Source organism: Hyperolius riggenbachi, chromosome 5, assembly GCF_040937935.1.
Source record: "Hyperolius riggenbachi isolate aHypRig1 chromosome 5, aHypRig1.pri, whole genome shotgun sequence".
NCBI classification, from domain to species: Eukaryota; Metazoa; Chordata; class Amphibia; order Anura; family Hyperoliidae; genus Hyperolius; species Hyperolius riggenbachi.
In genome coordinates this window covers 147,416,346-147,433,285 of record NC_090650.1, presented here as the reverse complement: position 1 = coordinate 147,433,285, position 16,940 = coordinate 147,416,346, and the positions used below count along the sequence as shown (strand labels likewise).

The following is a 16,940-nucleotide window of genomic DNA, read 5'->3' as shown; positions in this document are numbered from 1 at the left end:
AAGGAAAACAATTTGAAAAGTGCTCTGCAGTGTGTCTCCAGCCTTATTTATGTCTTTTTCACAAGTGAAGTAGTAAAGGTAACTAGTTAATTTTGAAGGACCACATTGATTAAGAATTCCAGTTTGGGCAACAGGTGCGTCGCTAAAATCCTAAAAGATCTGGGGTATCCCTCAGCACAAAGAAGTGTGTGGACATGGTCATGATGGGTCATAGGTGGAGTCAAATTTACATAAATCTAGCACAGGTATTATTTTAAATACAGTGGGCCTGCCCAGAAAAACTTTTGATAAAGTGTTCTCTCCTTTAAAAAAATCAACAACACCCTGGTTACGATACAAACAGCCATATGAGATGTAACACAGTAGATATTTTCCAACCACTTATTAGATTATAATTAAGCAGGCAGATCTCCTGCATAACACTTAGGCAGCATGCTACCCCAAAAGACATAATTGACACTGTGCACACTGCCAAGAAGTCGCTGCTGCAAGCGAAATGGCTATGTGTCGGGAGCCCAAATTACCCCGGGGTGACACTATAGCCAGTAATTTAATTGTGTGCACAAATTAACAATCCCGCTGTGCACCCATTTTCACAGTTTCGCCCCTTAGGAGTGACATACTGTTTCACTAGAACTGCAGAGGGCGCTGAAAACAAATTACTTTTCACTATTACAACTTTAAAGGGGGACCTTACCTTTTACTGTTTAAAGAGAATCTGAGGCGGGTTAACAAATACAAAAAAATATGCTGTCTGGTCCATGGGGGACCCATCGGACCAGCTGGTCTGATGGGTCGCTTCTCCTGATCAGGCTGTGGCATATACAGTGAAACATGTCGAGATAACAGGCCCCCCCATCGTAGCCAACGCTTTACTATGCTGCATAACTTATGTATTTGGGACTGCTTCCTCTAGCCTGGAGTTCTGGGTCATGCAGGACTATGAACTGAAGGATGGGTAACTAACGCCTATGTTGCTTTGCTGCATTGCTTATCTTCCTACACATTAACCTCTGGCTGATGGAACTTGCTTCTCTGTGTGCTATGCGCAATCATTACATCTAACACTGGCTGATACTACACGCTTTGAACTCATGCTTGGATTGTCTAAACAAATGCATCTGCTTTGCTAGAGATGTATGCTGACCACACATGGGATTCTGCGATTGGGAATCGTTTGTGGATTTAGACTTAGAGTGGCTACTACTGACAGATGCGAATATTATCAGTTGGCTTCTATAAATCCAGTGATATTGTGCATGAACCCTTTTGATTCTGTTGATCTGCAATTGGAATCATACAGCATAAACAGGTCTGGGTATCGGTGACAACTCACAGATGGGTTATAGTCAAGCTTGAGTGGACCATCCTTGCAAAGTTTTTTACTTACATCTTTCCCTACATAGGTTATAAACGATTTTTACAGGATTGGGGACTGCAGCCCCTTCCTGTTTTCTGCAGTTAGTTGGCTTTTTTAATAGTTATATGTCTATGTATGTTGTTAGTATAAATTTTGTATGTCTTTCTACTGTCTTATGACATTATATATGTATATGGTATTTGTAAGAATAAAGCATTTTTTTCTATTTTTCAACTACACATGCACCCAAGAGTCAACCCTTTTTCTAGTCACCATTCATCATTGGCATAGTGCATGTGAGTTTTTATTTAAAAAAAAAATATGTTCTCTTATGTTAATAATTGAATCATTAGTCTCATGGGCCATATCACTGGTCACATTAAGCAATGTTTTTTTTTTCATCTCTAGATATATGGATATCTTTACATTTGTATTAGAACAGGTTGAGCAGCTGCAGCTTGGAAGTATAAATTATCAGAGATTTGGGGGAGTAAATGTGAAATTTAGTTTAGATTTTGTGTTTTAAGATTTTATTGAACTAAAAATGTACACTAGACCCTTGCTTGACACATTTTGTTATGTTACAGGAAAAAAGGTTGTGAAAATTAACTGGATCACTTTTTGCACAGAAATCCAGCAGAAACTGAACACCAGGGAGGTTAAGCAATACCAGTTACCTGGCTGCCCTGCTGATACTCTGCCTCTAATACTTTTAGCCATAGACCATGAACAAGCATGCAGCAGATCAGCTATTTCTGACTTTATTGTCAGATCTGACAATATTATCTGCATGCTTGTTTCAGGTGTGATTCAGTCACTACTACAGCCAGATAGAACAGGAGCACTTCCAGGCAACTGGTATTGTTTAAAAAGAAATAAATATGGGAGCCTTCATTTACCTCTCACTTCAGTTGCCCTTTAAAGGACAGCTGTAACAAAAGTGATATGGAGGCTGCCATATGTATTTCCTTATAAGCAATACCAGTTGCCTGTCTGTCCTGCTGATCCTCTGCCTCCAATACTTTTAGCCATAGACCCTGAACAAGCATGCAGAAGATCAGGTGTTTCTGAAATTATTGTCAGATCTGACTGGATTATCTGCATGCTTGTTTCTGGTGTGATTCAGACACTACTGCTTCCAAATAGATCAGCAGGGCTGCCAGGAAACTGGTATTGTTTAAAAGGAAATAAATATGGCAGCCTCCATATTCCTCTCACTTCAGTTGTCCTTTAAATACTATGGGCCTGATTCACAAAGCGGTGCTAACAGTTAGCACCCTGGTGAAAAGCCCTTTATCACGCCTAAACTCTGTTTAGGCATGATAAGTTTAGGTGTGATAAGTTTAGGTGTGATAAGTTTAGGCATGATAAGTTTAGGTGTGATAAGTTTTTAGGCGTGATAAGTTTAAGCACCAACTGAGTTAGCACCGCAGTGCACAGCTGATCAAAAGTTTTGCGCTAGCAAAGTCTGGTGCACTTTGCGTGCGGGACTTTGCATGCGATCTAAACTTATCTAAACTTAGCATGCCTAAACTTATCATGCCTAAACTGAGTTTAGGCATGATAAAAATGGTTATCACGCCTAAAGTCTCTAACTGGGTTAGCACCGCTTTGTGAATCGAGCCCTATTTGTGCAAGCTAAATGACAAGCTTCACAACATGTTCGCATTCAAAAAAAAAAAAGTTGTTCAAAAGACTTGTACACACATTCCAACCTGCCTGTTAAGGTGGCCACTAATGATCCAATCTTTTTCATCCAATCTTACCATTTCTATGTAATATAAGGTAACTGCCTGAAGTATCCATTCAGTATATTCACTCAATTTACCCTTATACTACATAGATTTGGTAAGATTGGATGAAAAATATTGGATCATTAGTGGCCACCATTAGTCAGACTGATCCACCAGCTGGATCTGGCAAACAACCTGTTTGTCAGCTGTACACACACCCAACTTATCTTCCAACAGACAAGTTTGGAAGATAGTTGGACAGATTGTTGGTAGGGGTGTATGAGCCTTTATTTCTCTGTTGATGCTCTGCCTCTAATACCAAGTCACTGGCCCAGAATGAGCATGAGGAACAGGTGCTTTGACTCTGGTCTGACTCCAGTGACTGTGTGCAGCAAGTGTGTGACTCAAAAACAACTTAAGTAAAAGTTCAGCAGGCAACTGGCATTATTTATAAGGGAATAAAAATGGCAGTCTCCATATTACTCTCACTTCATGTTCTCTTTAACATTTCCACAAAACTTATTCTAATGTAATAGGACCTAGCCAGTGTATAGAATCACTCAGGATCACAGGCACACTTTGTTTAATAAGTTAAACATATTGTATTTGTCCTTCATAATCATACCTGTAATTTCCCGTACAGTTTTAAAGACCTTCAACTTTTCTGGATCTAATTTTGGTGTATTGGTAAAATTGTCACTAAAAGATAAAATATACATACACATTTAGATTGTCAACTGCACACACAGAAACATAATATATAAAAACCTCCAAATCACTGTTCTGTACCAAAGGAATCATTTTCAGAAATAAAAAAATGTATAAATATTAATTAAAATCTATGTCCAATGTAATGAATATTTATGCCATTCTCTTATAAAGCTAGCAATCAAACAAAATATTTTTCAATGGGGAGAAAGACAGATGGTAGGCACACACTGATTAAATATATCAATGTATCAGAGGGGCCGGCCAGCCCTGTTTCTAGGGGCGGGCCAGGCGGACAACCCACCCTTAGCGCTCAGAGGGAGGGGGCTGCAGTGATGGAGGGCGGAGCCGCAGCCTCTCTGGGACTCAGCCATGGGGAGCCAGACTTCTCCCTCCCTGGCTCTCCCCAGGGCACCTCTCTGTGCTCCCCCTCTTGGCATAGTAAGTGCAGAGAGCCTCATATGAGCAATTCAACTCCCTTCCAGCTCCAATCGCCGCTGGTCTCCTCCATTTGCATAGCCACCTATACACTCTCCACTTCCTGATCAGCAGGAAGCAGAAAGTGTATAAGCGGCTTTGCAGACAGAGGAGACCAGCGGCAAGTGAGCGGCTTTTGGAGCGGAAAGAGAGAGGAGTTGCTCATATGAGGCTCCACTGTGCTCACTCTGCCAAGGGGGGGGGGGGGCACAGAGGGGGGGTCCCAGGGAGAGGAAGAAATCGGGCTCCCCTCCCCGTGGCTGAGTCCCAGTGTGACCGCGGCTCCCCCATTCATCACCTCTGGGGGGAGGGGGGCACCTATACCTAGCTACCTATACTGAAGGCACCTTTACCAAGCTAACTATACTGAAGGCACCTATACCTAGCTACCTATACTGAAGGCACCTATACCTAGCTACCTATACTGAAGGCACCTATACCTAGATAACCTATATTGGCAGCCCCTACACCTAGCTAACCTATACTGAGAGCACCTATAGCTAGATAACTATACTGGGGGTGACTACATCTGGCTACCTATACTGGGAAACTTATGCCTGGCTAACCTATACTGAGGACACCTATAGCTGGCTACCTATACTGGGGGTACCCATACCTGAAAACTTATACTGGGGGAGTAGTATGGGCTTACGAGTCCACGGGGGTGGGGGATGTGTCTGTGCAATTATTACACCCTCACCCCGAGTGCAATTTAGCCTAGAGACTGCCCCGGGGCCGGCTGCAGAATGATCTCCCCTGTGATGTTGGCTGGGAGACTCTTCTTTAGACTTTCGACCTGTTAACTCACTGATCAGGAACCTACATGCATTTTGCAATTGGGTGGCAGAATACCATGATGGCATAATGGATAACATGTTTGCCACAGTCCAAGGTTTAATTCTAGCCAGGACATTCATTGCATAAAGTTTGTAAGTTTCCCCCACGGTAAAGGACTCCCGAGGCAAACCAATAACTCTCTCTTTACTTACCTGGGGCGGCTTCCAGCCCCTAGAAGTCCTTTGGGTCCCTCACCATAGCTCCGGTTCTCCCCGGTGTCACCCTGGCCGCCTGTAAGTATAGGCGACTCATCAGTGGGACATCGGAAAGGACCGGAGCTGGGACAAGGGACCCAAAGGACTTCTTTTATTATATGTGCTGCGGAAGCGAGCATGACCCAAAGGACTTCTAGGGGCTGGAAGAAGCCCCATGTAGGTAAATAGAGGTTTAATGCTTCGCCTCAGGAGTCATTTAAGCTAGTATATAAAGGTAGCATTATTGTAACTTGATTAGACACTTGACACAGCTTGAGAAAGGGGGTACGTCCTCCAAAATGTTGCATTGTACACCATGTGTCATCAATGTCTTTAAACACAATAAAAGAGCATAATACAACTTGATGATGCCGGATTCATCTCTTCTACCTGATATTTGACCCAGAGTGCTGCAGAGTCATCCAAACAGGCATGTCATTTGAACACTCCAGGTGTGCTTACCTCCAAACTATTACTAATACCTAAACATTACAGGGAGCAGAAATGGCATTGAAAACCGTAGCATTTATCCAATATGTCAGATATGGGTAACCTACAGTACGCACTCACTACTCTCTTGTCTGGTCTACAACAGTCATATGTAAGACATGCAATCCCAAAAGTTTAGTGTGAAAAAGAAACTATTTGGATTTAAACCTTTCATAATTTAAAAAAAGTATATACAGTGCATGTAATAAAGTAAAAGAAAACAAAAAACAAACGTACCCTCTATAAGCCACATACAGGATGGATATGCTTCCTTGTACTATAGTACAGTTTTGAAAAGAATCAATATTTGTTGCATTTACAGATAACACATTGGTCAGCTTTCCTTGTCCAAGTCCCTCACATATTACATCTGAAAAAAAGGAACAAAATATTTGAACATTATATTACATGGAAAGTATTTTATGGAAAAGGGAGAAAATGGGATTCTTTGTCAAGCATCATTTAAAAGAGCTTGAGGTATGTGATAAAAAATGATAAGGCTGCAGCAATCAACAGAAAGACACTATGAGGTGCTATCTAGTATGAACACTAACTTACTTTAACCCCCTATTCCAATTTTAAGCCCGTGGCTCCTCTTCTGGGCACACAACATTTGGTCATATGATTTCTGGCTGAACTTCATGCAGTTTTAGGAAGGTTATGTCACAAGGAATGGATATGCCTGCTAGTGCCTAGTCTACACTTCCTGTGAGACTGTGTCTGTATCATTTTAGAGAAGAATTCAAGCAGTTAATAAAGAGCACCAAAGCCTGCCAAGGACAGCCACAGTGTCAGAAAGGTATAAACAAGGGCAGGGGAACAGCCTATTAATGGTTACAACTATTCAAAGCATACCGTAAATAGAAATGATCATTACCAAAATAGTACCAATAAAGAGCTAATACAGCGGTTGAAGGAGGGACCCTAGTGGGGTTCTCTGGTGCAAGGGCCCTGGTGCTTTTGCCAACACTGCATCCCCTATTGCTATACCACTGGTTCCACATAAGCCAGGACTAAGTACTGGTGTCAAGAAGAAATCTACCTGTGATCAAACTCAACACCAAGTTCTGTCCTGTCATTGTGGAACATGCAGACTCCTGAAGAGTTTTCTGATTAACAGAGTAACCATGGAAAAAGCTAGGTTTGCTTCACTTAAATCTGTTGCCACCATAATACCTGTGTGTGGACATGTTCATATTCTCCTGAACGATGAAGAAGGCTGCCAATAGAGGAAACTAGTATCAATGTGTTTTTCTCCTACATGTCCCTGGCAGTTCCTCTTTAAAGTAAGCCCAATAGTGCCTCTATGGGACACACACACTGTAAGATATACAGATGTGGAGACTACACCTTTAAAATCATCCTTGCAAATATGCAGCAACTACCTAGAGTCTTCTACTTCTCTACAGTGTAAATTCAATCTAAAACCAGAAGGCAATATAACGCTTACCACAACATTCTCATGCCCAGTAGGATGTTTCTTTGTTGGCCACTGAAACCGCTTACTGACCAAAAGAAAATGTGCAGAGGCTTATAATGCCAATACAGTGCAAGGCCAGAACACCACAGCAAGACTTCAGACAATAATAAGGTACATTTTAAAATTACAGAAATCCCATATGGGCACCTTCTAATGTCTGAATCTCTGGGAGACAATGTTTAAACTTATGCCACACTTGTGCGTTGCCCTACTCCCTGTTTACATTACCATGCGGCAGTGTGCGTCAACAGTGTAATATGCTTAGCGATGCCTTCTGCTCAGTGACGTACTCCGTGCTGGACCAGAAGTATGCCACACACTTTGCACATACCCTCGTGTACACTTACTGCATCACCATAGACTTGCATTGCTGCATAAGCCTTGCAGTAGGCACTGAGCATGAGGCAATGCACTGCACAGTGTATGGCGGGCTTGAGTAGATTACACTACTTCCTTTGCACCGCATCACAATAGCGTACAAGTCTCCATACACATGCATTGGCCTCACGACCATCTGTGGCAGGGGAAGAGCACCACAATGCATGAAAATACAGTAAGTGTGAAAGTAGCCTAAAACTAATAAATACACATCTTTATATTGTTAGAAGTGCACTCAGCAATAGTTAAAGTTAGTATCATTTTCTCAGAATGTCCAAGCTGCCTATTAGCAAACTATTCCTATTCAAACTTGACATTTGTGAAATGTAACATACCTATCTGTAAAATGAAACTTTGAGCATAGAAACACAGGCGTAGTCATTGCTTTATTAACTATTAAAAGGTTCAGTGGCTGCCTTTCTGATTCAAGTTTCAACAAATAGTGCATTACTGCATCATCTTGAAAAACTATTGCACTCGCAGCTCCTGCATTCCCTTCCTCACAAGTTTTCAAAATATGACAGACCCAAGAAATATTAACCTTTTCTGCAGAAAATGGTGCTTTGAAGACCCTCTACAAAAATCTAAATGCCCACATTTTAGAAAGGTCACATTTCTTTGTTTACATGAAACATAAGATTGGCCCTTCTTAATTTTGGACCTAATGCTATGATCTTTTATTCTGAAACATAACACAAACCCTTGCCTGTATAAATACTGAAAGTTATTATCAGTTAAGTAAATGGCCAAATACATGATAAAGAATGACATTTTACCAACACAAATCGTTTTTTTTAGGTTCCAAATGACGTCATGATGTCAGTCGCTAGAAACAGAACGGACATGTTGTATATCATTTGGCTAGTATTACATTGGTGAACTTCTGGTGCAGACCGCCCACTCACCAAAGACAAAACATTAACATTGGTTGCAACTGTGAATCTTCCTCTTAAACCTTTTTAAAATGAAGGAAGTAGGATGCTAGGCCTACAGGTGGTGACACACGATACACTAAAATGATCCGACTTTACGGCTAATCAATAAAAATGAACTGATTTTTAAAAAAAAAATGAAAGCTTTTTTTGTTTGAGCAAGAAAACTGATTGGATTTTCAATTTTTATTCAATAAAAGTCTATAGGGAGCGCTAGATTTTTCTGATCAATTTTCAAGAAAACTGAATGGTGTGTGGTAGATTGTCAATTTCCTTATATATACTTCCAAGCAATTTTCCCAGCGTTTTCAATCATTTTTTTTCATAATTAGGAAAAAATTTACTACACGTGTGTGGTACATTGGTCAGATTTTTTAACCAATTTTTCCACTACTACAGTATATCAACGTCCTCTGTGACTTCATCTAAGCCACAGGGACGTAGATATAAGTCATGTCGCTAAAGCACAGCTGTGCACGATTGGGCTTGCTCCTGTGCAAAACCTACAGCATCCATCTACAATTGAGAAAAAGAAGGCCCATATGAGCAGCACCACTCAAGGTCAAAACAATTTATTCGAAAAATATATAAATCACATATAATGTACTGACATTAATGAACTTTAATAAACTACAATCAATTAAAACAGACCACATAGTCCTATATAACTTCAGCTGCAAACAATTATGCCCATTTCATCAGATACTATATGCAACAATGTGTAAGAGCATATAATTGATTAATACCCAGAAAGTCAATATTGCCAGCTTGGTGGGCATCTATTCAGAGCCCACCAGTGGTTGAACCCGGTAATAGTGCAATAGTGTAAACATCAATGGTGACCAAATATGAAATATAAAAATATATATAAAGTGCTAATGCAATAATGACAGTGAATAATGAACTGCTACACAATATTAACAAGGAGCAGCCTATATAGTAAAGTGCATAAGAGAACAAGAGTGTACAAAAAAAGAGGAGATACTTAGCCCAGGAGAACCAATGGAGGCAGGGCAGCGCAGCTCAAGACAATCCCACTAGCTGCACGGACGTCACCCCACTTTGAAAGGAGGAGAGGACATCGCAGTGTGCAAACGCCAGACCGGCGTTTAAATAGAGCAAAGGAGGGAAGGCGTGTGCCAGGAAGGCCCCGCGCGTCAACCGGATGTGACGTCACAGAGGCGGAAATAGGAAGAGATGGACTAGAGGAAATCAGGACCACGCTGAAGCGCAAGCGGCAGGAGCCAATAGGTGAGTAGCTAAAGTCCAGCGCAGATGATGAACATGCAAATCGCGCACAGCGTGATGTCTATAGATAGAGGCCAAGGATAAAGAGAGCGGAGAGGGCTCAGCATCTATCTAGGATTCAGCAGCATCTATCTAGGATTAGACTGGCCAAATGGGATCTTGAAAATAACCAAACACTTACATCAGTGGCTTCTCACTTCCTGTTAGATCATGGGGGGTTTCCAGTGGGCCTACAGGTCTGTGACATTGATCAGATTAAATTGAGTTTAACCTCCTTAGCGGTATGGACGAGTTATTATGTCCATTACCGCCGGAGGACGCCGCTCAGGCCCCGCTGGGCCGATTTTCATAATTTTCTTTTTAAAACACACAGCAAGCACTTTGCTTGCTGCGTGTTGTAGACGATCGCCGCCGATGGGCCGCTACCCGCCGCGTAAGGGCCTCCCCCCCTCCCGAGACCCCTGTGCACCCTGGCCAATCAGTGCCAGGCAGCGCTGAGGGGTGGATCGGGACTCCTGATGACAACGGGGGCGATGTCATGGCGATGGGGGAAGCCCTAAAGGAAATCCCTTTCAGAACGAGATTTCCTAATGGCTAACAGCGCCGGCGGCCATCGGAGGGGTGGGAGGGATGCGGAAGGGAGGGGGGCATCATGTAGCTAGCGCTACGCTAGCTACATGATTGAAAAAAAATATATTAAAATAATAGCTCTGCGCTGCCCCCTGGGGATCTTTAATAGAACGCCAGGGAGGTTAAGAGGTGGCGACATTGTAGGTGCCCTGCTAAAATGGGAAGCCAGATGGATATACCAACTGGATAGCATGGCTCCCTCTGGCAGAAACCTACATGATTCCCCCTTCCCTGCGGCATTCCCCTACCTCTTCCGATTGCCGTCGGCGATCATACCCATCAGGAAATCCCGTTCTGAGCGGGATTTCCTGCAGAGCTTCCCCCGTCCCCATGGGGACGAACGGAATGACGTCATCGATGTCGTGACGTCACAGGGAGTCCCGATCCACCCCATAGCGCAGCCTGGCGGTGATTGACCAGGCTGCGCAAGGGGTCTGCGGGGGGGGGGGGGCCCTGATTCACGGTGGGCAGCGGCGGATTGGAGGCGATCGGAAAAACAGGCAGCTAGCAAAGTACAAAAATTATTCAAATCGGCCCACCAGGGCCCGAGCAATCCACCGCGGCGTTGCTGGACGAGCTGAGCTCGTCCGTAACGTCCAGGTGGTTAATGCATTGTGTTCTCTTTATATGCAGAATATTTCTTATGTCCTCCTGTATTGATATCTATAATTGCCTGGTGTATGGACCTTTAGACCTTATTGGGACTCTTTTGGACATATATGTCTCTTTAAATGCTCGATCTACATGGACTCAAAGTGGACTATTGGACCCCAGTTTTCTAACAATAGCCTCTCTTATGTGGACTGTACTTGCTCTCTATTGTGGAACATTTCTAATCTGGACTGGACTTTTGTTTGCCCTGGGACTCAGGATGGACATTTTATGCACACCTCTAATCCCTAAGCGGGCTCTAGTGTGATCTCTCCATCTAATTAATATGCATATATCTAATTGTTCGTAAATAATATACTTGTGGATTCATGAATTGATTTATTTTGCATTAATAATAATATTATTTATGGTTAAATGTGTGTATTATGCTTATTCCATCTATTCAAACTATTCTCCTTATTGGGTGGCTGTCCCTTATTCTATTCCTCTCCCTCTCCCCTCTCTTTATCCTTGGCTTCTATCTATAGACATCGCGCTGTGCGCGATTTGCATGTTCATCATCTGCTCTGGACTTTAGCTACTCACCTATTGCCTCCTGCCGCTTGCGCTCCAGCGTGGTTCTGATTTCCTCTACGTCCGGCTTTTCCTATTTCCGCCTCTGTGATGTCACATCCGGTTGACGCGCGGCGGCTTCCTGGCACACGCCTTCCCTCCTTTGCTCTATTTAAATGCCGGTCTGGATTTTGCGGTGTCCTCTCCTCCTTTCAAAGCGGGGTGACGCCCGTGGAGCTAGTGGGACTGTCTTGAGGAGGCCTCTACCTATTCTCAGCTGCACTGCCCTGCCTCCATTGGTTTTTATAATATATATATTAGGTGTCATAGGTAGGGATAAAGTTATTGCTGATTAAATCGTGACATAGCTAAAATGAAACAAGATCTGGGACCCATATGCAATTCCCCTTTTCTTCTAGGTGATATTTCCACACCTTGTCATAAAATCCCTTTTAAGGCACCAGCAAGCAGGAAAATACTAAAAATAATTTTGATAATACTTTTTTCTTTACTTTTTGCTACTTTTTAGATTCCAAACTGCTGAAAAGTTATTTTAAAAAGAAGCTGAAAACATATCTCCTAGGAGAAAACTCACGTGAAAAAGTTATTGCATTTGGGCCTGGATGTGAAGTGGTTAAATGTTACAATTAGTCAGAAAAATGTATTGCAATTCTTGAATTGAAAAGATATTTTAAAAATCGTATGGTGTGGATAAGCAGGAAGAAGTCTGGGGTTTATTCAGATGATCTGAGGTCAGCTGCGTTTTTTCTTTTCTTTTGAATTTTTGTTTTTATTTTTTACAGGCACACAGGCGAATTGAAAAAAAATAATAATAATAATTTGTACAACCACTCTATTTAGGGATGATCAATGAGATGCAAATATTTCAGAGTTTTTAATCACACCAAGATTTAAATTGGTTGGCTCATTTTCAAGCTGCATACATGTGTATACAAAATGTACATAATCCTGCATGAACTCAGAAATATTTTTATCTCATTGATAACCTCTAACTCTACTTTGTAACATGTGTAAGTGTCCCTGCAAATGTCTTGAACGTATATGTGAATGGTACCTCTAAATTAATACTAAAAATGTCTAATGGTTTTCTTCAGGCATGATCTTTGGCAGAAAATCGAAGCCTTGCAGCAGAAGGAGATTGCAAGGCGCACTCCACATACTAGACATATTACTGGCTGTTCCTGAGGATTCATGCCATGCACTGCCTCTGAGTCTGGGCAGCTCTTACACACAAATACACATCACTAGTGTACACAAGCATGAATTTGACCACAATACATCATTTAAAGGGGACCCAAACCGATTACTTCTTTTCTGCTCTAAAAGAGAAGCAAGAGCATAATATCCTTTACAGAAAAACATTTCTCTGCTATTGTTTACAGATCTCCTCAGAGATGGTGCTGAACTGCTACTTCCTGGTTTGCCGGAAGCACATACAGGGTTAAACCTCCTGTGCTTACATATAGGCCTCAATTCACTAAGCAGTTTAGACTATTCTACAGATGATTTTTAGTCTACTGATTGTTAGGTGTAATGTTTTAGACCTGTGTTTAGGCATGGTCTAACATTTAGGTAGGGAACACACTTGACTGTTTTCGTGCGCGTTTTCTGCACAGAAAAACTGTGAACTCATGTTAATCAATGTGCTAGTGCACACTTACTGTGTTGTTCGCACGCAGAAAAAAAACTGACATTCTGCATGATGACTCTGCACATTTTGGCAGTTTCCTCTATCATTTACATCAGCTGCTGTGGAAAACCGTGCGCGTTTTCCTGCATGGAAACACACTTGGTGTGCAGAAAAAGTGTGCAGAAAAAGTATGCAGAAAAACGCGCGCGGAAAACTGAAAGTCAAGTGTGTTCCCTGCCTCAGTAATTACACAATTCATGAAGGCAAACAAGGAGTAACCACACCCACTTTTTCTGACAGAGATTAGACCAGCTGATTTCTGTAGGTAAAGTAATTCTGTGAGGTATATTAGATGTGAGGACGGAACCTTTTGAATTAATTATGCAGGAGTTTAATAGTATCCAGAGGAGAGCTCATCAAAGGAGAAGGATGTCAGTCATAGCTACTTGTTTGTGAATTGCATCTTTGATCATTTCCCCTGCTTTAACCACCTAATTACTAAATGGTTTAGACCAGGTCTAAACAACAGGTCTAAAACATTTGGTAATAGTGAATTCCCCTTTGATGCAACTGACCAAACCATCAGTAGACTAAAAACCACCCGTAGACTAGTCTAAACTGTTTAGTGAATTGAGGCCATAGCCTCTGAACAGCACAGACCACAGCACAGATCAGACAAGAGGTGTCAGCTCAAATTACAGTGACTTATTACTTCCAGATAAGGGAGAATTAGACAGCCTGTTATTGCTAAATGCGAACAGGGTTTCGTTTTTTGGTTTTCCTTTATTCATATGCATACGTATCGGTCCTCTTTAAAAAAAAAAAAAGAAGAAAAAAAAAAAAAAGATTGTCAGTCAGGAATTATTAATAATTTCAATCACCTCTCTAAAGTAACCTAACAGTGATGTCTTACATGTCTGGGACTGCCACTTAATCTTTTACATCTCATTTCAAACTTTGTCTATGTATCAGTTTGGAAAAACCTTACAAAATATGTATTTTCTGCCCCACCTTTGAGCTGCTGATAAAGGATATGAATCCCTTCCCAAAATTGACATTTTGAGAAGCCTTTTATTTTGTTTCCATATTGTTCTGATCACACCTTTGATATTTCATAGCTTCCTGGGTATGTGTTATCCGCGAAGAGAACAGGCAAAAGAAGATCTGTCTCCAGATAGATTACAATGTGTATCGATAAATAAAGTAAGTAAACAGGTCAGCATTCACCATTATGGCAATTTTAGAGTTAGTTAAGATTATGACAAATGTACATTAAAAATAGGGTTTCTCTTTAAAAAAATAAACAAGGGTAGATGCTTTCGCAAAGCATAGGATTTTCTTTTTTATTTATCTGTGTGGTTTCTTTTAAATATATGTGAACATTATTTTGCTTACCTTTTGTACATGTTCCAGCACATTTTCTGCAGCTGTGGACACCATCTTCATATACCTCATATGAATTCGGAGGGCATAAACGAACACAAGATCCAAAATCTGTCACTATGAAGTTGTCTAATAAAATGATATAACAAATGTGTTTATAAACAATACACCCCGTATTCCAATAAGCATAACTAAGGTATACAAAGTAGAAGGTATAAAACATTCAAAATAAACTTCTATTCTTAACAGACTGTGGTTAGATTCTGCAAATGCAATCAATTTAAATATTCCTTAGGTTTCTTTGTCCAGCAGCATCCCATTTCCTTCAATAAAACTGAACAGACCTACTCACTGTACTGGGTATAAAGATTCCTTTACATAACACTAGTGTGAACCATCACTGTGCAAAATGAAGGCTCAATGTGGTCACTTTTTCTTAAAAAAAATCAATTCTTTTTATTAATTATCAAATATCAAAAAAACACACACATACATAAAATAAAATTCTTGTTTCCATAATTTCTTGTACAAATGGCAACATTTATATTCCCCGTGGGTTTTGCAATTTAAACAGGCACTTAAGTCTCGTAAAAAATGAGTTTTACTCACATGGGGCTTGCCTCAGCCCCCTGCAGCCGATCGGTGCCTTCGCCGTGTCTCTGCGATGCTCCCGTCCCCGTCGGCGACCACTTCCGGTTTCGCCGTCAGGACCCGACAGGCATGGGAACGCGAGTGATTATTCGCGTTTACAGCCACAATGTCGCCCCCTATGCTGCTATTGCGGCAAGGAGGCCGCAATAGCAGCATAGGAGGTGATATTGTGGCTGGGAACGCGAATAATCACTCGCGTTCCCATGCCTGTTGGGTCCTGACAGCGAAACCGGAAGTGGTCGCCGGCAGGGACGGGAGCGTCGCAGAGACACGTCGAGGGCCCCGATCGGCTGCAGGGGGCTGAGGCAAGCCCCAGGTGAGTAAAACTCATTTTTTTTACGAGACTTAAGGTTCACTTTAAAGACCGTTGCAAACATCCACATGCATCCACCCACTTTCAAAGCTATGGCAATTGGCCTCCTCATGCAACATTATACCCCACACTGCATTATGTCTCAGTTTTCTCTTAAATTGTTGTGCATCAGCAATTCAGATCAATGTATCTGGTGCCAACAGTAATGCCATTGTCCATTTTATTGAGATCACATTTTCCTCCTTGTGTAAAGGTTAAAGTGGAGCTGAACACTTGCACAGGACTAAAGAAATACATAGAGAAATGCACCCTGTATGTATTTAGAAAGTATAACCTGTTAAATTCTCCTCATTTGTGTCTAATCACAAGTTGTAGGGCTTGATTCACAAAAGAGTGCTAACTGTTAGCACGGGCGTTTTCGCGCGAATTTTCGCATTGCGCGCGATTGTGAATTTTCGCGTGAATCGATAATTTTTCCCACGAAATCGATATCGTTTCCGCTCGAAAATTCGCATTTGTGCGCGGAAACGTTATCGATTCGTGCAAAAATTTGCACGCGCGCGCAATGCGAAAATTCGCGCAAAAACACCCTTGCTAACAGTTAGCACTCTTTTGTGAATCAAGCCCGTAATCTGATCTCTCCAGTGTCACATGACTGCCACGGCAGAGATGGCAGATAAGGCCATTTGAAAGCACAGGAGGTTAACAATATGTCTGCTTCCATGAAGCAGGAAGTAGAAACACTGCAGATTTATTTTAGGATTTGTATCAGCTGTAACAAAAAAACATTTTTTTTTGTTTAAAGGTTATTATGCTGTTGCATATCTTTTAGAGCAGAGAGAACATTCTGAGTTCAGGTTTGCTATAACTAAAGCTTGTGATCAGTACCTGCATGGTTTGTTTTAGTGCACTGCTGCCCCGGTATTAGACTTGATTAGATAATTGCATGAATAAACAGAGGTGGCTAATGCAGATTTCTGTATAAATATGTATAACCACTTCGCATCCAGACCTTCTTTTCCCCTTATGGACCAGAGCAGTTTTGACGTTTTAGCCATGTCCCTATTTAAACAGCCATAACTTTATCCCTACTCACGACACCTAAATGATCTAGGTATTCTTTTTTTCAGGACATACTAGACATTCATAAGGGGGTATTTTAACCCAAGAAAAAAAAATTCCATGCATTTTAATGGGAAAAAGAGGGGGGGGGGGGGGGGGAATGAAAAATTGCATTAATCCTTAGGTTTCACCAATTGTAGTAAAAAATTAAAAAAATGCTACAGTAGATAAACATGCCACCAGTATTACG

At 41.5% G+C, this 16,940-nt stretch overlaps 1 protein-coding gene across 1 annotated transcript in view; it reads right to left on the bottom strand.

Moving 5' to 3' along the window:
* The window catches only part of EGFR (epidermal growth factor receptor), a 342,723-nt gene that overhangs the window by 68,560 nt on the left and 257,223 nt on the right, over positions 1-16,940 (bottom strand). The window contains exons 8-10 of the mRNA XM_068236350.1: positions 14,677-14,793; positions 6,036-6,168; positions 3,719-3,792 (exon numbers count right to left, since the gene is read on the bottom strand). Of these exons, the coding sequence (XP_068092451.1) occupies positions 3,719-3,792; positions 6,036-6,168; positions 14,677-14,793 (324 nt within the window). The remainder of the gene's footprint in view (positions 1-3,718; positions 3,793-6,035; positions 6,169-14,676; positions 14,794-16,940) is intronic.